At 50.6% G+C, this 20,563-nt stretch overlaps 2 protein-coding genes across 6 annotated transcripts in view; one reads left to right on the forward strand and one right to left on the reverse strand.

The window, feature by feature from the left end:
• ACAD9 (acyl-CoA dehydrogenase family member 9) overlaps nt 1-8,824 on the forward strand; it is a 46,386-nt gene extending 37,562 nt beyond the window's left edge. For both annotated transcript variants that reach the window (XM_060631891.3, XM_060631892.2), the window contains 9 exons: nt 898-968; nt 1,227-1,346; nt 2,484-2,612; nt 4,542-4,621; nt 5,352-5,478; nt 5,694-5,771; nt 6,235-6,363; nt 7,000-7,072; nt 7,926-8,824. In XM_060631891.3, the coding sequence (XP_060487874.1) occupies nt 898-968; nt 1,227-1,346; nt 2,484-2,612; nt 4,542-4,621; nt 5,352-5,478; nt 5,694-5,771; nt 6,235-6,363; nt 7,000-7,072; nt 7,926-8,026 (908 nt within the window). In that variant the 3' untranslated portion in view covers nt 8,027-8,824. The remainder of the gene's footprint in view (nt 1-897; nt 969-1,226; nt 1,347-2,483; nt 2,613-4,541; nt 4,622-5,351; nt 5,479-5,693; nt 5,772-6,234; nt 6,364-6,999; nt 7,073-7,925) is intronic.
• CFAP92 (cilia and flagella associated protein 92 (putative)) overlaps nt 6,375-20,563 on the reverse strand; it is an 82,388-nt gene continuing 68,199 nt past the window's right edge. For 2 of the 4 annotated variants that reach the window (XM_078442692.1, XM_060631888.3), the window contains exons 13-16: nt 11,259-11,423; nt 10,509-10,721; nt 10,274-10,418; nt 6,375-6,612 (exon numbers count right to left, since the gene is read on the reverse strand). In XM_078442692.1, coding sequence (XP_078298818.1) covers nt 6,554-6,612; nt 10,274-10,418; nt 10,509-10,721; nt 11,259-11,423 — 582 coding nt within the window. In that variant the 3' untranslated portion in view covers nt 6,375-6,553. Of the gene's footprint in view, nt 6,617-10,273; nt 10,419-10,508; nt 10,722-11,258; nt 11,424-11,946; nt 12,080-20,563 lie in introns of those variants that run through there. The other 2 variants (XM_078442693.2, XM_078442694.2) reach the window with 2 other exon arrangements.

A 20,563-nucleotide genomic window follows, 5' to 3' on the forward strand; every position in this document is an offset into this window, starting at 1 on the left:
TAGATGAGGAGCCTGAGACTCAGAAAGGATCACTCATTTGCCCGAGGCCACTCACCTGGGCCAAAATCTGACCCTGTCAGACTCCAAGCTCCGGGCTCATCTCACTTTGCTGAGCTGCCAAGACCCCTGAAGCCGTCTGGGCCTCTGCTTCCTCTTCCCCGTCGGGAAAACTCAAGAAGCATGAGGAAGCAAGAGCTTCGTGGGGGCGCTCATGGTTTGCCTGTCTCCAAAGGATGTAGACTCTTGCGATCCCGAGGCCCGAAGGAATGTGTGAATGTGGGTGCCTGTCTACCTCCTGAACCCATCATGGGGGCCAGACCGTGGTTGGATCATGCCTGTGAAATGTTCAGAGAACACCGCAGGGGGCGGGGCTGGCCTTTGCTGCCGACTGCTGAGAGGCTGCCGTGTCCTCTCAGGTGACCTCAGAGCTGGGCGCCTGTTCACAGCTATACACAAAACAGGCTGCCCTCCTGCTCTGCTGAGGGCCGGCTGGGACAGGCGTGAGCCTGCTCCTCTTGTCGGGGTGCTTCTGGGGCCCTGGCTCTTCCTTCCTCTCTGATAACCTTGGCAGCCATGCTAGGAGGCCGGTAGTGTTGCTCAGGGATGTTGGCTGCTTGGCCCGGCCTACTGTCTGGTAAGGAAAAGCGCCAGGGTCGGGCCCAACTCTAAACTCTTTGCTTGTGCCCCTGTCCACTGCTGAGGCACCCGGAGAGTGGACAGCCGCTCCTCCGACCAGATACACTAGGAAGGGGCAGCACCATCTTGCAGGGCGTTTGGTCTCAGCCGACCTGCTTCTCATAGTTCCTGCCTGAGTGTTCGCAGGGACGTGATGATAGCCTTAGGAGATCATTCTAGGATAGCCAGAAAATGGTTTGTGATGACTCTGCTCTTCTCCAGAAATGACTGCCGAATATGCCTGCACAAGGAAACAGTTCAACAAGAACCTCAGCGAATTTGGATTAATTCAGGTACTGAAGGTTGTGGGTGCTGCACGTGTTGATTTCACGTGTGGGCGTTACACGTATGCTTTTGTGGTCTGTACTGGGGACTCTCGTGCAGCGGTTTGGAAGACCGCGAGATAACGTGCCTCCCTGTTCGGGATGCCGGGGCTTGGTTCTCTTGGGCACCTAGGCTTTGGCCTTCATTGCCTTCTCTGCTGGCTGGCACATCTGGGTCTCAGCACGTGCAAATTGTTTCTTGATTGTGTTTTTTTCTGAACACCCCAGGAAAAGTTTGCCCTGATGGCTCAGAAGGCTTATGTAATGGAAAGTATGGCCTACCTCACCGCAGGGATGCTGGACCGACCAGGGTTTCCTGACTGCTCCATTGAGGCTGCCATGGTGAAGGTAATCCCCGCACAGCCCGGGAGAGAGCAAGAACAGCTCCTTAGCTGTGGCCTTTCAGACCCAGTGTTGTCTGCCACCTTCCTCTTCTCTTTAGCTGATAGGCCAGTTTATCATTGACCCAGTATCCGTGGTGTCCCCACCATGTGCCAGGTACAGCCCTAGGACGCACATGGAGAGACCAGGATAGCATAGGAGAAGCAGCAAAGAACAGTGCCCAGTTGAGTCCGTTTCTAGGACAGGTCAGTGTCTCCTGAGCACAGTTTGTGCCAAGTTGTCTCCGATCTGTAGCAGATGGAGAAAAATCTAGGCCATGTATGTAATTTCACGTCAGTGTAAAACAGCAGCCAAGCTTTCTTAGGACTTTTGTTGTGAGTGTTCAGCCTTCCTGTTTTTGGGTAAACACTAGAGTTTTCAGTACCTTCATTTTGAGGAGGGGGGCGGTGAGGAGTGTCTTTTTTTTTTTTTTTTTTTTTTTTTTAAGCTCCAGTATAAAAGAGGCATCCCTGGTTCAGGAGAAGTGGTGAGAGGAGCTCAGAGGAGAGACCCTGCAGTGTCTCGAGGCGCTTTAGAGGCACCGTCAGTAGGTCTCTGTGCCAGGCACTTTGCATTCACTGTGCCCCCTCATCCTTCACCGACAGCCAGACACAGGGACGGCCCCTGGATGCAGCCTCTGCCCAGAGGCTGAGCTCCCGGCCGAGGACAGTGACTCTGCTGTCCGGTGCTCACGTGTGGACAGATGTGTCTTTGTGTCACCCACAGCCAGGTGTCGGGCCAAGCAGCTCGCGTGCAGAGGGGCAAGCTGTGGGTGAAAGGGCCTGGGCAGGCAGGGTCGGGCCTCGTGGAGGAGGACAGGAGATTCCTCTGTGGAAGGTGTAGAGTGGCCCCTTCCACTGTTAGGGAGCCTCAGAGGTAGGAGGAGTCACGGTGGGTGGGGGGCCAGAGCTGGTCATTGTGGTCCAGGAAGCAAAGGACTTGCCTGAGGCCTCCCCGGGAGATTGCATCGGGGCTGCTACAGGGTCGGTCTCATCCTAGAGACCAGTTCTCCGTGCCCAGTCACCCCACCCTGGCTAAGACCCCCTCTTGGAAGGGACTCGGCCCTGCCGCCCCCGTGCTGACCGTGTCCTGGGTCTGTGGCAGGTGTTCAGCTCAGAGTGTGCCTGGCAGTGTGTGAGCGAGGCGCTGCAGATCCTCGGGGGCTCAGGCTACATGAGGGACTACCCGTACGAGCGCATGCTGCGTGACACCCGCATCCTGCTCATCTTCGAGGTGAGTGCCCACCACTCCGCCCCCCACCACCCACCGTGAGCGCTCTCGTTTGTCCCTCCTCACAGAGCCTCTTCCCCAGGCGTGGAGGGGAGGCCGAGGGGCCAAGCAAGGGCCTCTTCCGAGCCTGCCGCTTCCGTTCGCTATGTTGAGACAAGCAGAGGTCTCATGGGAGGGCCTGGTTCTGCCTCCAGGGCTCTCTCTGGGTCTGGGTTTCCTTCTCTGGGTATTGAAGCAGCTGAGGGTCCTCTCCATGGGCTTCCCCAGTCCTGACCGCTCCCTCTCTAATTACTGCCCCCTTCCATGGGCTCACAAGCCTAAAGAGGGACTTCAGTGAGTGGGGAGAGGCCGAGTGGGGGGGATAAGGAAAGGGGACGTGGGGGCCGCCGAGAAGCTCTCGGGGAGCTCATGGTCTGACTGCACGGCCAGACTAGTGCAGTGAGGGCCTGAGGTGCTCCTCCTCCTAGAGCAGCTGGAGTCTCAGGAAGCAAGTGCACTGGGCCCCTGGCGGCAGAAACAACTTGGGCCTGGCCTACGGGAGAGTGGTTTGGGCCAAGCAGAGGAGATGGAGTATGCCAGGCCCAGACAGGGCCTTGCCTGCCAGCACTAGGTAGAGTAAGCAAACCTTTGTGGGAGCAGCGGACAGTCCTGGTTGGGGGGAGCTGGGGCAGAGGGTAGAGAAGAAGGAGAGGCAAGTAGCCAGGCTGTGGAGGACCGTGGCCAATAAGCAGAGTCTGGATGTTACTGTGAAGGTGCTGGAAGCCATCAGAGGTTTCTGAGCAGGGAGTGACTTGGGTACATTCCCATTGTGGGAGATTCCCTGGGGCTGACATCAGGGGGTGGGTTGCAGAGGTGAGACCAGAGGCCGGGTGCACGCAGCAGAAGAGAGAGGTTGAGTCCAGAGGCTGTGGAGATGGATGGGATTTCAGGATGCACGCAGGCTGTAAGAGAGGCAGGCCCATGGACCAGGCTCGGAGCCTGAGCAACTGGTGTGGTTTCTGAAGGGCCACCTTCAGACCATGTGCAGGTGGGGCCCTGCTCCTGGGCTAGCAACTCAGGGGAAGGCCTCAGGGCATGCTCTCCACATCCCAGCCCCTGTGGTCCTCTTTCTTAGTGGATACACAGGATGTGACCAGCCTGAAGTCACGAGTCCCAAGGGCACGGGGATGCGTCACATCCCTGCTGCCCCAGGAATGCTTCTTCCGAGGCCCCATTCCCTCAGCCTGGTTGAATTCAATCCTGTGTGACTGGGTGGGGCAGAAGCTCTGAGGGGCACGAACCCCTCAGTGCGAAGCAAATGCTCTAGTCTAGACTGCGAGACGGGGCATGGCTCGGCCTGCAGTCCTCCAAGCTCTCCTTCCTCTCCCATGCGAGTCTCCCGTCCATGGCTCAGCCCGGCTGTAGCGCTCAGTGCCCCATGCTGGCTGTGTGTGTGACCCACAGCCCCACTGGCTCCCTGAGATAATCCCAGGGAGTAAGTGGTGTGCGTGGGCACAGCAGCAGGTACTGACACCTGGTACCCGGGCACAGTCAGAGGCTGCCCCGAGGAATCTGGTGGTGCCCGCACAGCACTTGCTGCGCCCTGGGCATCAGCATCCCTCCCCACCGGGGAAAGTAGCTTCTCTCATAAAGAAGCCGAAGTAGAGGCTTGGAGAAAGGAATGACTCCTGTGCAGTTGGTCATAGAGAATTGGTAGGTCCCTAGGGAGGCCATGGTTCTCTGGTCAGCCCGCAACTCCTCCCCATGGAGGTGGTAGCCAGCATGTTGCCCTGACCCTCAGGTCACAGCCCTGCTCCCTTTTTGAGGTCGCTTCCAAAAACAGCAGCTTCTGTAGCACAGGTAGGCAGTGGTGTGACCTACCCAGTCACGTGCACAGCACAGGCAAGGCCGTCCCGAGGGGGCAGCCTCTGACCTCCATACTGCTGGCCACAGGGAACCAACGAGATTCTCCGGATGTACATTGCCCTGACAGGCCTGCAGCACGCCGGTCGCATCCTGACCGCAAGGATCAAGTAGGTGCCAGCCCCACTGTCTGCTCCTCGGGTCCCACCTGCCCATCAGAAGCCCATCCCAGGGCAGCTGGAGGAGGGAGGCCGCCCCGTCCCAGTGAAGCCATGCAGTGCTCAGCTCAGTCACAGGCTGGCTGGAGGGAGGGAAGGGGACAGGAGCCTTGAAATTAAAAGCCGTGCTCCAGAGCTTGGCCTGCACCTGCAAGTGACGGGAGGGTCCGCTGCCTCAGGAAGTCACGGGCCGCCTCCACTGGCAGCTCCTGCCTCCTACACTACAGGGAGCTGTGTTCTCAGAACCTAGGGACTGAGAGGTACCCCTCAGGTGCTGGGCTCCCAGGCTAAGAGGAGACCGCTTCCTTCTCTCCCTCATGGCTCTCCTGGACCCCTGTCATGGGCTCGGAGCAATTAGAAATCACTGCTGGAACCCCATATGGGTTGCTGAGACTATTTGCAGACTCCTTAACCCGAGAGCACCTGGGGGCCGGCTGTGACTGCTACTTGTGGAGAGAACTCGTGTGGCTCCACTCAGAAGGACCAGCTGCTCTCTGACAGGCGTGCAGCAGGCCCAGGCCAGGGCAGGCAGCACGTAGGTCTTGAGTAGGTCCCTTTAATGCCTTGGATAGTCCTAGGGAAGAGGTGCCCTGCAGTTCTGGTGTGCCACTAGGGACCCTGTTGCTGGGCAGTGGAAACCAGCAGTGGGGCCTGAGTTCGTGGGGCCATGGGCTTTCTGCAGTGAGCTTAAACGGGGCAATGTGAGCACTGTCATTGAGACCATCAGCCAGAAGCTTCGAGACTCCGTGGGCCGAACCGTGAACATGGGGCTGACAGGGAAGCTGGGAGCTGTGCACCCCAGTGTCGCGGTGAGTGGGCACAGCTGGCATACCCCCCATCTGGGTGCCCTTCCGGGGGATGTCCCTTTCCAGAGGGCTGTGCCCAGGGCATTGGGGAAGACAGCCCCTGCCTGGTAGCAGAGCCTGGGCCCCAGAGCCCCAGCCGTGCCGTGTCTGGGTAGGATGGGCACCATGGGGAGGGGACGCTGAGCAGTTACTCCTCTGACACTCCTCTGACATACTAGGACAGCGCCAGCAAGCTCGAGGAGAACGTGTATTACTTTGGCCGCACTGTGGAGACATTACTGCTCCGCTTTGGCAAGGTACCTGGGCCCCTGCCAGGTCTGGGGAGGGCAGGCCCCCTCCGACTTGGGAGCCAGGGAGATGGGCTGTCTGAAGTGTCCACCTTTGGGACCAGGCCTAGAAAGAAATCTTGGTCACCATGGAGGCATGGGGTGGGGCTGGCTGTGCCAGGGGCCACTTGGGTGGGTGCCTTCCAGGCAGAGAGAGGCTCCTTGGAGCCCAAATCTAGGGCCGTTGCTGCTCCCAGTGACATGAAGCACAGTAAGCACCAGCCTGTGTCTCAGTTTCCTGGGACCTGGTCTTACCTTGACCCCTGCCCAAACCGAAACAGAAGGGAAAACCGGGCATCCAGTGAGCCAGCCTCCCCCAACCCAAAGGGAGAGGCCGTGTTAGGCATGAATTGAGGCCTGGAGGTGGGTGAAGATGTGCCCGGGGAGGGAGGGCGTGGGCGGCGAGCCTCCACCCTGGGCTCTGTGCTCCCAGACCATCGTGGAGGAGCAGATGATCCTGAAGCGGGTGGCCAACATCCTCATCAACCTGTACGGCATGACGGCGGTGCTGTCGCGGGCCAGCCGCTCCATCCGAGTGGGGCTCCCCAACCACGACCATGAGGTGAGTCTCCCTGCCCGCTTTATCCTCTGAACTTTAATGAGGCCAGTGGTTGGAGGAGGGGGTCAGCGAGCCGCATGACCCAGTCAAGGAGTCTCGGGAGCGAGGGACTGGGCAGGTCAAAGGCCTCAGCCCGGTACTGGTCCAGGAGGCTGCTGGTTTGCTGAGTTGTGGCCGTGGCCCGCACTGGCGGTCAGCTCTGAGGAGGAGGTCTGTGCTGCTCAGGACACAGGGCTACTCCCTTTTGTCTTCCTACCTGAGGGAAGAGGAGTGGGTGAGTGAGGAGGGTCCCAAAGCTGTGCCCTCCTCTGGCTGCCTTCCTTACCCTGCCCGAGGGGCCGGATGCCGTAACTGAGCACCTGCTGTGTGCATTGTCCCACAATAGCCTGTGGGCACTAGGATTATGATGGCCTTCCTGCCACAGAGGAAACTAAGGCTCAGAGTGTCGCATAATTAGCTAACTAGTTGGGTCAGGGCTGGAATTAGAATAATGACTCTGGCTCCTGAGCAAGGCCTTTTGACCCCAGCCAAGCTGCTTAGTTTGGCTGATGGAGTTCCTTAAAGCTCACACACCAGAAAGGGGGTGCCCTATGTCATCTCTAGGTCTCTATGTCAACTCTTTAACCTTGGTTCTGGCAGGTTCTCCTGGCTAACATATTCTGTGCCGAAGCTTATTACCAGAATCTCTTCACCCTGTCCCAGCTGGACAAATGTAAGTAGGGTGGCCTTGGGGGGTGGGAGGGGAGGGCCTAATTCCAGGTGACTGTTGATGGTGAGCTGCTCCTGGCCCCTGTCAGGCTCCCAGGGCCTGCTGGCTGTTCACCAACCTCTCCCTTGAGTGAGGGAGGGTCAGCCGGGCTGGCCTGCCGGGCAGGAGCAAAGACTGTCAGAGTCCCCACAGGTGTCTGCCCAGCATGCCTAGCCCCAGTCTGGCAGCTGCCTAGTGAAGGTTTGCAAAGGAAGGCAGCGTTTTACCTGCCTCTTCACCCCCTGCACTCCAGGGAAAATCAGTCTGCCTTCTAGCAGAAGTCCCAGGCTTTGGCTCATGCAGCTGTTGGTCTGGAATGCTCCTCTTCTACTGTAGCCACTTGGCCAAGTCTGGGAACACCCGGCTCACATTCTTCTTCTGACCCTTACGGTCATTTGGCCTCAAGGCTCCGTGTCACGTGTCCCCTGCAGAGCCCACCCCTGTTGCCAAGTGACGGAGGAGAGGAGCCCGTGATCGTGTACAGCTCCTGGCCCTGGGTGCTGGCATGTCTGTTACGTGCTGTGGGGGGGGACACGCTTGCTCCTCTGGCAGGTTTGCCTGGTGAAAGGGTCCTTCTCCAGCCCCTGCTCCCACAAGATCCAGGGTTCTTCGGGGTTACCAGGATGAACCCTTTGGTTTACGGGATGAAGCCCCTCTCCCTCCTTTCTCCCTGCAGCCAGAATCACCTCCTTGGGGGTTTGGAGGAAGAGGGTCACCTTCAGGACTCCCTTCACAGTGGGTGGGCTGTTCTTTGAAAAAAAAAAAGAAGTTCCAGGAATATTTCTGTTCTCACAAATCTATTCTTTTTTCCTCCCAGATTCTCCAGAAAATCTAGATGAACAGATTAAGAAAGTGTCCGAGCAAGTCCTAGAGAAGCGAGCTTACATCTGTGCCCACCCCCTGGAAAGGACGTCCTGAAGCAAGAGGACAGTGTTCCTTGCTGCCCCCAAGCCATGGCCCATCGCTGGACAACTCTTTCTCCAGAAGGTGGAGGACTTGGGGTTTTTTACAAGTGGAACCGTTTCTTCCCAGTCTATACCAAAAGGGCCTTCTCCTGGCCTCAAGGCACCTCTTTAGGCTTTGCCCTGCAGGCCCTGCTGCTTGACCTGATCCCAGGTGCTGAAGAAACGGAGAGAAGGCAGTTGGTGACACCTGGGATTTGAGGGGCTTCTGCTAGTTTAGTGGGAGACATCGCTGCCTGTGGCACAAGGCTGGTGGGGACCTGTTTCGGGCTTGGGGAGCTGCTTCTGCCGGACCACACATTCTTCTGGTGGGCTGTGCGTTCTCCAAGAAACCACCTGCCAACTGTGTACGTGGAGCATATACACTTAAAACATATACTGGGAGCTAACGAAAACCAGAAAACATCGTTTGTGTTTCAGCCTTTGCCGCACTGGTCACGTTTTTCCTCAGAGCCCTGGGATCCCCCGTCTGGTGATGGCCTCCAGTTCCCTTTGTGTTCACCCCGCAGGAAGAGAAAGGCCCTGAATGCTGACGGGCAGGTGCCCAGGCCACAGTGCTCCAGGGAGTACCAAGTCCCTGTCTCTGGGCTTTCTTGGGTGATGGGTGAAAACCATATGGTCGGCTGCATGACAGCATATGCTGTTTCTTGCCTGGGGCCTGTTTCCTGTCTCTATAGAAGTTGGCCTTCACTCTTGAAGAGGGGACAAAAAGGAATCTTGAGGTGACACTAATAGACCTTTGCATTTCTCTAGACTCTTTTCTGATGTTGTTAGCCAGATGCCTTGGTCCCTGCATGCTCACACTGGCACGCTTCCAGGCCTCACCTGGTCCTGAGAAGTTTGGGGCTCCAGAAAGCCCGCTTTGGCCATCACCTGGAGGTGGGAGGAGGAGGCCAGGCCCTTCCCTTTCCCTTCAAATACGAGTCAGTCTGCGTGGACGGCTGGCCTGAGCACTCCGCCAGGGTTTGGGGAACTAATCTTCAAGAGGTAAAAGTTTACAAATCTTGTGACATTGGACGTGACTTTCCAGTGAAACCTGACATTCTTAGTGTTTTGTTCGCAGGGAAGCATTCTGTACAAAATGGAGAGTACTAACCTTCTAGTATAGTGCCAGGACCGGAGGCTGCATGGAGCACCTTTGCCAGGGAAGCATCTGTTCAGACCTCCCGCCCCTGAGGGCAGCCCTCGGGAAAGGGCTTCACTGTGGGCCCGGAGTCATGGTCGCCCCTGGCGGCAGCTGGTTCTCTGCATCCAGCTGAGTTTCAAAGGCTGGGGCCCCTGGTTCAAATCTCCCTTTCCCACCTGCCGTTTCCAAGTTTTCCTTAAACACATTGTGGGGAGGAGAGGCCCCAGTGTGCGTCTGTGGCCTGCTGTCAGCTGGCACTGGCTACCCACCGTGCCCAGGGAACGCGGCTTGGGAAGGCCTGCAGTGGGGCCTGGCATCGCTGGGCCAGGCCAGGAGACCTTCACGCAGCCCCAGAGCCTGTTCCGGAGGGAGGCAGCAAGGGCCAGACAGGAGGGAGGCCAATTTCAGCAGCCTGCCAGCATTTCCAACTGTTTCTCAGAGGTGTTACCCACTGCCCTCGGGGCTTGCGGGAAGAAAGAAATCCATTTTATCTATCTGATCTAGCTTTCTGAGAAAGGTTTCTCTGGCAAACCAGAGATGAGTTTCTCTCTCCTTTCTCTCCCTGACCAAAGGCTCTGGCAACCAACAAATCTGGATTCTCTGTTAACCTGTAAATGAGGCCCATCTTCATAAACAGGGTGAGAGGGACCCATGCTCCTAGGCTCCCTCCCTCCCCCAGAGAGGGATGGCAGCATCTTGGAATAGGAAGGGAGTCAGAAGGTCCCAGAGGTGCCCAGAGCCCCTGCCCCCAGCCACTGGCCAGGCATCTGGTCCTGGGTAATGTGTGTTGGGGCTCAGAAAGCCCTTAGACCTATCTTCCGACTTCTGCGTTTTGTAAGAAACCAGACCCAGAGCAGTGAAGCAACTTGCCCAACGTCACACAGCAAGTTAGCATGACAGCTGGAATTAGAATCCAGGGCCCCTGAGTTTTCACCCAGCCTGCTGACGCCAAACCCAAATCTGACTCTCAGAAAGTCTGGGCAGCTAAAGCGAAATGGATCCTGCCACAAACGCACAGCAGCAGAGTTCCCAACTGCCCATGGCATCGGGAGGCTCAGCCCCGCAAAGGCCTCTTACCTGTTCTGGGCTTTAGCACTGGAGAAGGGGGCAGCTCGAAGAAAAGTGGTGGCTTCCTGTACAGGTCAAAGTCCTGGTGGCGCCGGTCCCACGTCCACCTCCTTCGATCCAGCACGTTAGCGAGCGGTGTGTTTTCCCTCCACTCCTGCGTGGAGGACGGCACGGTAAGTTAGGAGGGAGGTTCCTGTGCACACCCCGCCTGAGGCCCTACTGCCCCCCCCCCCCCTCCCCGGACCTCGTTCAGCTCTGTGACCATGCCAACGGGCGGCAGCCTGATGCGACGGTCGCTTTCGGTGCTTTTGTGAAGACCTGTCAGTTGGAATCCGTTGGCCGTGAGCCAGGCCTGGCGGGATTGCTTCTTGGCTTTCTTTTCCTCTTCCTCAGAGTCCTGGGGCTCCACCATGGCTGAGAGGTAATTCTGGGAGTACGTGAACCTCTTCCTTGGTTCCTAGAAACGAGGGGCAGACACGAGGGTAGAAGGGCTGGTAACAGACACGGACGGGGCCGACTAGCCCTCCAGTCTCCAAGCAGGTGTCAGAAACGGCGGCATAGGGGGGACAGAATGACAGTCCCTGACAACCAGACCTCCAGAGTAACTGAACCGTGAGGGTGGCGTGGGTGTTCTCGACGGAAGCAGCCCTCTTCTAAAGGTCACATGCTGGCAGCCTCAGCCAAGCTTTTCCTTCGGGGTGACGGCGACAAGAGCTCTCTAGGGAAGGCGAGGCCTCCACACTTGTGTGCAGACAGGTGCCCGGGAGCAGGTGTTGAGGATCGCTTGGCTCTCCCACGTGTGGAGGATTCACATGTAGCATGGGAACAGAACACCTCTCCCTCCGGGGTGCGACCCCCCCGTCTCCTTCCCCTCACTGGTTGACTCTCTTGTGCATGTCGGAGAGTGCCTGCTGACCTCCGGGCAGCATGGTCACGAGAGGAGAGGGTTCACCGGGTTAGCTGCATCCACTGCCTCCCTCTCTGGGCCTCTCACCTTGGCCATCTCTCGATACAGCTCCTTCTTGGCAAGCTGTGTGGAATTCAGGGTCTGGATGCTGTAGTTATAAACCGCGTCTTTGGCAGGCACTGCGATTCTGATCACCTTCACCACAGACTTCGGAGGCTTCTTGCCGACCTGGTAGACCCCGGCAATATTTTTCTGAAGAAAGAGACACCGGTCACAACCCGCACACAGGCCCGTCGACACCAGCTGCCAGCTTATGTGGAGCAAGCAGACCCCTGGGACATGGCTGTGGTTCAGGTGTCACTTCCTGAGCACCAGGGCGGCCACTCCATCCCAGAACACTGCCAGAGGGCCATCAGGTCCAACGCCTCACCGTCCGGGGTGGAACTCGGGACCAGAAAGGAGATTGGCGTAAGTAAGGTCGGCGTGACTGAAACACACAGCACCCAGCCACGGAGAGAATTTGTGGCTCAGATGGCCAGAAGTGGGAGAAGCTTCAGGTTTTCGTGGTATATCCCATCCTTGCCCGTGGTCACCTTTCAGTGCTGACTACATAGGGAGCGTCCCCGTCTCTCCAGAGCCCCACGGTGGTCTGTCAGCTCCCTTTGTGAATGAAAACAGCAGTGAGGAAAGAGAACAGTGCAGGGAAAGGTGGCGGGGCCCCAGGAGGAAGCTGCACTCCGTACTGTGCAGCACCCATAGCCTGCCCTTCACTTGCCTGTGCACCTCCAGCAAAGTCACCATCTTTTGCTTTGAAGGAACTTTTTTTCTTAACCGAAGATGGTGACCTTGACTCACATACTAACCACTACTTCAGGCCAAGCCCCAGTGTCTTAGTCTCTGAGCAGTTTCTGTAAGAGAAAGCAAAGTAACCAAGGGAAAGATTAAATAAATCTGTGACTCAGACACGAAGGGAAGGTCAAGGCAGTAGGACCCGCATGGCTGAGAGCAACAGGGACTGAAGGCAAAGGCAGGCCACACGTCATCGGGTGAGGGACAAAACTCTTGCCTTGGAGCACCTTCCAGATGACCGTGCCAGACGGGCCATCTGAGCTAGGACCCTGTGGTGGCACACACATGGCTTCGTCAGAGCACTGAGTATTTGGTCCAGTTTTTCCAGTGGGAGGGTTGGTCGGAATGAGTCAGTCTGCGTCAATAAAAGTGCAAGTCCTCAGAGCTGGTGGATTACGACCTAAGGGAGTCCGCTTCTTCCTTTTATGATACTTCCTGGAGTTTGAGGTTGAAGTTCCAACCAAAAGAGATTACGTGAGGTCAAAACAGTGGTCAACGGTGTTTCTGGACGCCTGGCGTTCTCTGCCCTGGGGGTGGAGGCTGCAGGGAAAGTTGGACTCTTCAGCCAAAGTAACTAGATGCCTGAGGAGGAGGACCAGTATCCAAGACCAGAGGCACAAACTGAACTGAAGCCAAGCTATTGGAAGGGATGGGATAAAAATTGATCGTACATGCAATCCTAAAAACGGCAGACGAAAGAAACAAACACTGGGGGCAAAACACGAGAGTTGAGATCAGGGGCGCGGGCGAGTGAGACGCCGCAGAGTGAACTCGTGAACTGGAATCCAGGCTCAGACAGCAAGCCCGAGTTTAGGGAATGGGAACCAAACCCAAAATGTGTGAATAACAGAAGCCCCAAAAGGAAGGGGGAAACGGGAATCGGAACTTTTAAGAAAGCAGGAACATCGGAATAGATCAGGAAACTTCCAAGCCTGGACACACTGTTTATGAAGTGTGAGACCCCAAGAGACAGCAGGCCACCTGCGAAGGGAAAAGTACCAGACTGACCTCAGATTCTACAAGAGCAGGAAACAAGGTGGAGAACTTGAACCTAGGACTGTACATCAGTTGAGGTGAGTGTGTCAGGTGTGCAAGGCCTGGGAATTTAGGCAGAGACTTTGAAAATACACTGGGAAGAAAATTCAAAAGGGAGGAGGAAAACCCAAGTGTTTGGACAAAGGTACCAAGCGATGTTCTCTTGTCTAAAAAGGACCAGAAAAGCATAGTAACCTAGAACTGAAATTCTGGAGACTTAATATATAAAAGGGATGGTAAGGTGTGCATAGGAAAAGGAGGGCATTAATATAAAAAGTTTCAGGGGCCGCCTCTGGGTGGCTCAGTCATTTGCGTGTCCGACTCTTGATTTTTGCTCAGGGCATGATCTCACAGTTCGTGGGTTAAAGCCCCATGTTGGGCTCTGCGCTGACAGGCCGCAGCCTGCTTGGGATTTTCTCTCTCTGTGTGCCTCTTCCCCTTTTGCACACACTCTCTCGATCTCAGAATACACTTTATTAAAGTTTCAGAATTCAGTAGGAATTTACAAAAATGAATGTGGTCTTTAGGACAGCCACCTTAGAAACCAAGAACGTGTAACTCTTAAATCTTTGGTCTAACCAAAGAAAGGAAGAATTTAAAAGTGAGCCTCAAAAGCCTAATCTAACAATACTCTCAGTAAATGGCTTGCCAACTGGCAAATCTTGGACTCAATTTTTTTTTTTTTTTTTTTTTAAGCTAACATGCTGTCTATAAAAACTGCTTTAGGAGTGCCTGGCTGGCCCTGTCAGTAAAGCATATATGACTCTTGATCCCAGGGTCATGAGTTCAAACCCCATGTTGGGTGTAGAGATTAATTACAAAATAAATCTTTTTAAAAAGAATGGCTTTAGACCAAAAGATACAGGGTTGCAATTAAAGGGAGGAAGAATACAAACTAGGCAAAAAGGAACCACAAAACCAAGACGAGAAAAACTGGAGTGGCATTCGGAAGACTGGAGCACATAATTCAAGATAAAAATCTATCAAGAGACCTTGTATATTGAGAAACAGAGCAAGAAGGTATAACTGTCATGAACATTTGTGCCCCTTAACAATACAGCCTCAAAGTTTATTAAGCAACTGACAGGACTGCAGAGAGAAATGGACATCTGCTTAACATCACTGGATAGTGATCAAGGAAGTCCGAATTCGAGGGGCCAAGAACCTGGAGAGAAGGAGAAAACATTGAATCCTCCCCCACCCACCCTACACAGTTTACTCTCAAGGTATTTATTTGCTGATTCCTAAATTGCTCATGAATGAGATGAATGGAGCAGACAAGAACCCAGGCAGAAAAAGCAGCCAAGATGTTCGGAGCGCCTGGGTGGCTCAGTCAGTTGAGCGACCGACTTCAGCTCAGGTCATGATCTCATGGTTCGTGGGTTCGACCCCCCACATTGGGCTCTGTGCTGACAGCTCAGGGCCTGGAGCCTGCTTGGGGTTCTGTGTCTCCCTCCCTCTCCGCCCCTCCCCCACTCATGCTCTGTCTCAGAAATAAACAGAAGACATTTAAAAAAAAAAAAAAAAAGCAGCTAAGAGGTTCAATGTTCAGCAGGTATTTTGGAAAGTGTCACCATGCTGGAAATCAAAAACTGGATTCCAGAGTGTGCCAAGGAGGAAGGCACCTGTTTACACCCTAAGCTTATAGTCGAAAATTCAGAAAATCTGTGCTTAGAAATAAATGCAAACAAGGGATAAGCCTTTTTAGGGGAATTTGTCCTTCATTGGCGTGCTAGAAGAAAATTAAATCCTCTCTGTAGGAAGATACAGTTTTTCCTGTACAGTGTTCACCATTTAAGGAAACACCCCAAGGCAATCTACCAATTCAATACAATCCCTATAAAAATTCGAATGGCATTTTTCACAGAAATAGAACAATTCTAAAATTTTTACCAAACCACCAAAGACCCCAAAGAGCCCAATCTTGAGAAAGACCAAAGCTGGAGGCATCATTTCCTGATTCAACTATATCACAAAACTATTATAATCAAAACAGTATGGTATTGCCATAAAAATAGACACAAAGTTCAATGGAACAGAATAGAGCCCAGAAATAAACCACACATATATAGTCCATTTATAATAAAGGAGCCAGTAATATACAATGGAAAGAATGGTCTTTTCGATAAGTGGTGCTGGGAAAATAGGACAGCTGCATGCAAAAAAAAAAAAAAAAAATTGGACCACAGTTCACACCATACACAAAAATCAATTCAAAATGCATTAAAGACTTGGATCTAAGACCTGAAACCATAAAAATCCTGGAAGAAAAAATAGGCAGTTAACTCTTTGACATCCGTCTTAGCAATGATTTTTTTGGATTTGACAAAAGCAAAAATAAACAAGTGGGACTACGTCAAAGTAGAAAGCTTCTGCACAGCAAAGGAGGCCATCAGCAAGATGAAAAGGCAACCTACTGAATGGGAGAAGGCATTTGCAAGTGATACAACCAATAAGGGGGTTAATACCTAAACTAAATAACTCCTATAGCTCAATAGCAACAATCAAAAAACAACAAAACACACCTGATTAAAAATGGGCAGAAGTTCTGAATAAACATTTTTCCAGAAAAGATACACAAATGGCCAACAGGTAAATAAAAAAATGCTTAACATCACTAACCGTCAGGAATATGGAAATCAAAACCACCCCACACGTTTTAATGACTATTATTTAAAAGTCATTTTAAATAAGGAGAAAATGGACCCCTTGCGTACCCTTGGTAGGAATGTAAATTGGTTCAGCGGCTATGGAAAATAGTATGGAAGTTCCTCAAAAAATTAATGGAACTACCATATGATCCAGCAATTCCATTACTGGGTATTTATCTGAAGGAAATGAAAACACTAACTGAAGAAGATATATGGACCTCCATGTTCACTGCAGCATTTATGATAGCCAAGACGTGGAAGCAGCCTGTGTCTATCCATGGATGAACGGACAAAGATGTGGAGTGGGGGGTGTGTGTGTGTGTGTGTGTGTGTGTGTTACACAATGCAATACTACTCAGCCATAAAATAGAAGGAAATCATGCCTTCTGTGACAACATGGATAGGCCTTGAGGGCATTATGCTACATGAAATAAGACTGAGAAACCTCACTTACTTGTGGAATCTAAAATGAACAAAAACACGAATTCATAAATACACAACACATTGGTGGTTGCTAGAGGTAGGGGGTGGGTGAAATTAATAAATGGTCAAAGGGTACAAACTCTTAATCATACAATAAGTAAATCATGGGGACGTGATACATAGATAGCATGGTGACTACAGTTAATAGTACTACATTGTATATGAAAGTTACTAAGAAAGTAGATCTTAAGAGTTTTCCTAAGGAAAAAAAAAATTGCTATATGTGGTGATGGGCGTTAACTGGACTTACCATGGTGATCATTTCACAATATACACAAATACTGAATCATTATGTTGTATACCTGAAACGAATAGAACATGTCGGTTATGTCTCAATTTTAAAAAACTAAGACACATGCCAAGACACAGGACCAAATAGGAAAACGAAGAGAAAAGGTAGGTAATAGAAAGAAACCCAAGATAATCCAGATACTGGAATTACGATTAATATAATAAGCTAAATGAAAAGGTGGAGAATTGAACTAGATATCTGGAATCCATAGAAAAATCAAATGGAAATCTTAAAATTTTTTAAATCATTAAAATTCACTGGATGGGTTTAACAGCAGAATGAACATCCAGCAGAAGAGATCAATGAGTTAAGATAGATTAGTTAAAATTTGTACTGTATACTACCGTATGGTATAAATTGAAGACGCCTGGGTGGCTCAGTCAGTTGAGTGTCCTACTTTGGCAAGGGTCATGATCTTATGGTTCTTGGGTTCGAGCCCCACATTGGGCTCTCTGCTCTCAGAACGGAGCCCACTTCAGATCCTCTGTCCCCCCCCCCCCCAATCCCTCACCTGTTCATGCTCTCTCTCAAAAATAAACATTTAAAAAAATATCCAGATTGAAGAACACCCACTAAAACATGGAAAAATAAAAGCATGAGATATATAAGTAATATAAGATGTAAGTCATAGTGAAAATATCTAACGTCATTAGAATCCCAGGAGGACAGGGAGAGAGAACTTGACTAGAACAGAAGTATTTTTGAAAAGAAATACTGGTCTAGATTTTTTTTAATGTAAAGATATCAAGCCACAGATTCAATCAGCTCCACAAACCCATAGCAAGGTAAATACAAAGAAAAATACACCTAGGAGCATCATAGTAAAACTGAAAAGGAAAAGGAGAACAATTTTGGGGCAGCTGGGTGGCTCAGTCGGTTGAGCGTCCGACTTTGGCTCAGGTCATGATCTCACAGCTGGTGGGTTCGAGCCCCATTTTGGGCTCTTTGCTGTCAGTCCAGAGCCTGGAGCCTGCTTTGGATTCTGTGTCTCCCTCTCTTTCTGCCCTTCCCCTGCTCATGCGCTCACTCTCGCTCGCTCACTCACTCTCAAAAATAAACACTAAAAAATTTTTAAAAAAGAAAAAAGGAGAACAATGTTAAATGCAACCAGGAGAGGACAGTATCTTCAAAAAGAGCAAAACTGACAGCTTTAAAGTGTGAAAATAACTGCCAAGCTAGCATTCTGCCAAGAAAAATGTCCCCCCAAAATTAACCAGAGAACCGTGATAAATGGAACTAATTGACACGTGTCCTCAAAATAGGACACTGAAATAACGCAAAGGCAAGCCACGCACACAGATACTTGTAATGCATGTAACTCACAGCTTATCTGGATTTTTTAAAACAAAGTCCAGATGAGCTGGAGGAAAAACTGCATTTGAACAGGCACCTCACAAAAGAAAATATACAAATAGCCGACAGTAGGTGAAAATAGGTGCTCAGTATTATTATTCATCAGGGAAAAGCACATTAGAATTAAAATGTAATACCAGTACACCTCACCAGAGTGGGTAGGACTATAAAGATGGACAAATTCTAGTGTCTGGAGCACAGATGGAAAGCTACACTCCTGTATTTGCTGGCAGAAGTGTGAAACGGCACAACCACTTTGGAAATGTGGCAGTTAAACACATGCCTACCCTATGACCCAGTAAGTTTACTCCTAGGTATATGCCCAAAGGGATGAGTAGATGGGTCCAACAAAGAGGATCTGTACAAAAACACCATAGCAACTTTAGCCATAATAGCCTCCCCCAAAATACCCTGGAAAACAACACAAATGGAAATCAGCAGGAGAACAAATAATTGTGGCATACGCATAATGGAAAACTGCACAGCAACAAATATGTAATAACCTAAGTCTTTATAAATATGTTTGTGTAGCAAAAGAAGCCAGTGTGAGGATGCACGCTGTATGGTTCCATTATATAAGGTCCAACAAATAGCAAGCAAACCTATTCCATGATGACAGAATTCAAGATAGTAGTTAATTGGGAAGGAGCGTGGTACTTTTTGGGGTGATAGAAAGCTTCTACCCCCTGATCTGTGTAATGGTTTCACAGGGATGTGCATAGATGGAAATGAATGAGGCTATATACTTAAGATATATGCATTTTACGGTATTTGCTCTAAAAAGTATTACCAGAGACAAAAAGAGACATCATATTTGTAAAAATCAAATCAACAGGATAAAGCAGTCCTAAATTTGTGTATATCTAAAACATAAGCGGGCAGATATAAAGCAAAACCAGGAGAGAAGAAACAAATCTATAATCCTATTTGGAGATTTTAACAGACTTCCCCTAGTAACTGAGAGAAGAATCAGAATTTAAAGATCAGGATAGAGGTTTGAAAAACAAAACAAAGTTGATGTATTTGGAACACTGTCAACAACTGCAGGATATTTTTTTTTTTTTTCTCAAATACTCTGGAACACTTTCCAAAACTGACCTTTTCTGGATTGTAAAATATCAACGAAGGATAGGAATTATACAGAATATATTCTCCGACAGCAGTGCGTAGAACTGAAAAACAAACAGAGGTAACAAAAAGCCCAAAGTATTTGGAAATTACAGAATATACTATTAGCTAATCCACTGATCAAACAAAAAATGAAAATGGATAGTAGAAAACATTTTTAACTGAGTCATGAAAACACAATGTATAAAAACGGGGATGCACTTGATGTTCATAGGAAATTTTTAGCCAAAATAAATACACTAAGATAATAAAATGACGCATATCTGAAAATAATCAAAACATCCATCTGAAGAAATCAGAAAAAGCAGAGCAAATTCAAGCCAGAGAAAGAAGAAGGAATAAGAGCAGAAATCAATAGGAAATAAGTGTACAATATGGAATCAAAAAACAACAGAGACACTGGTTCTTTGAAGAAAATAAGGCATTCGTAAATGCAATTTCAATAAAGATCTCAATCTCCCATAAACAAACTCATGTATGAAAAGCAACTTGATCTGACAGAATAGGCAACATAAATCATTTGGGAAGGGATGGGCATTTAAGCAAAGCGCTGGTACCATTGATCATGTGGAAGAAATGAAATTAGAGTCCTACCCTCATACAAAAAATACATTCCTGATAGATCCAAAATGTAAATATGATGAACAAAAATTTAAATCTTTTTAGAAGAGGGGTGCCTGGGTGACTCCGTCGGTTAAGCATCCGACTTCGGCTCAGGTCACGATCTCGTGGTTCGTGGGTTCGAACCCCACATCGGGCTCTGTGCTGACAGCTCAGAGCCTGGAGCCTGCTTCGGATTCTGTCTCCTCCTCTCTCTGCCCCTCCCCCACTTGTGCTCTGTCTCTCTCTCAAAAATAAATAAACATTAAAAAAAAATTTAAAGAAAAAAAAGGGGGGTTGCACCTGGGTGTCTCAGGCGGTTGAATGTCCAACTTTGGCTCAGGTCATGATCTCACAGTTGGTGAGTTTGAGCCCCACGTCAGGCTCTGTGCTGACAGCTCAGAGCCTGGAGCCTGTTTCAGATTCTGTCTCCCCCTGTCTCTCTGCCCCTACCCCACTAGTACTCTCTGTCTCTCTCTCTCTCAAAAATAAATATAAAAAAAAACTTAAATACCAACAAGTACAAATTAAGAGGGCAAACAAAATGGAGGAAAGCCCTTCAAGCTTCAGTGAAAAACAAAAAGCTCCCACCTCGACACCGAGGTGAACACTAAGGTTTAAGGGAAAGTTTTAAAAGATTCCAGAGGAGATGACAGTCTAGTTAAAAAGGAAACAGGATCAGGTGGGCATCAGACTTACCCACGATTCTTGATTTTAGAAAGCCATGGGTTTGGTGGGGGGTGGGGGGAAGGCTGCGTGCAGAGATTTGAAAGCATAATCTCAAAAACAGTTCAGGTGCTATTCAAGTGCAAAGACAATGATAACCTTGGACCTGCAAGCACCCTGAAAGTTCATTATCTACAAAAACTTTCTGAAAGAAAAAAAAATAGTTAAGCAAAGGATTACGTAGACACAACACGCACACATCATCGCAAGAATAGAAATAAGTAAAAATTTGAAGTTGGCTAGGAGGAAGACAGGACTTCTAGTATGGTGGAGTA

Source organism: Panthera onca, chromosome A2 (assembly GCF_046562875.1).
Source record: "Panthera onca isolate mPanOnc1 chromosome A2, mPanOnc1 haplotype 2, whole genome shotgun sequence".
NCBI classification, from domain to species: domain Eukaryota; kingdom Metazoa; phylum Chordata; class Mammalia; order Carnivora; family Felidae; genus Panthera; species Panthera onca.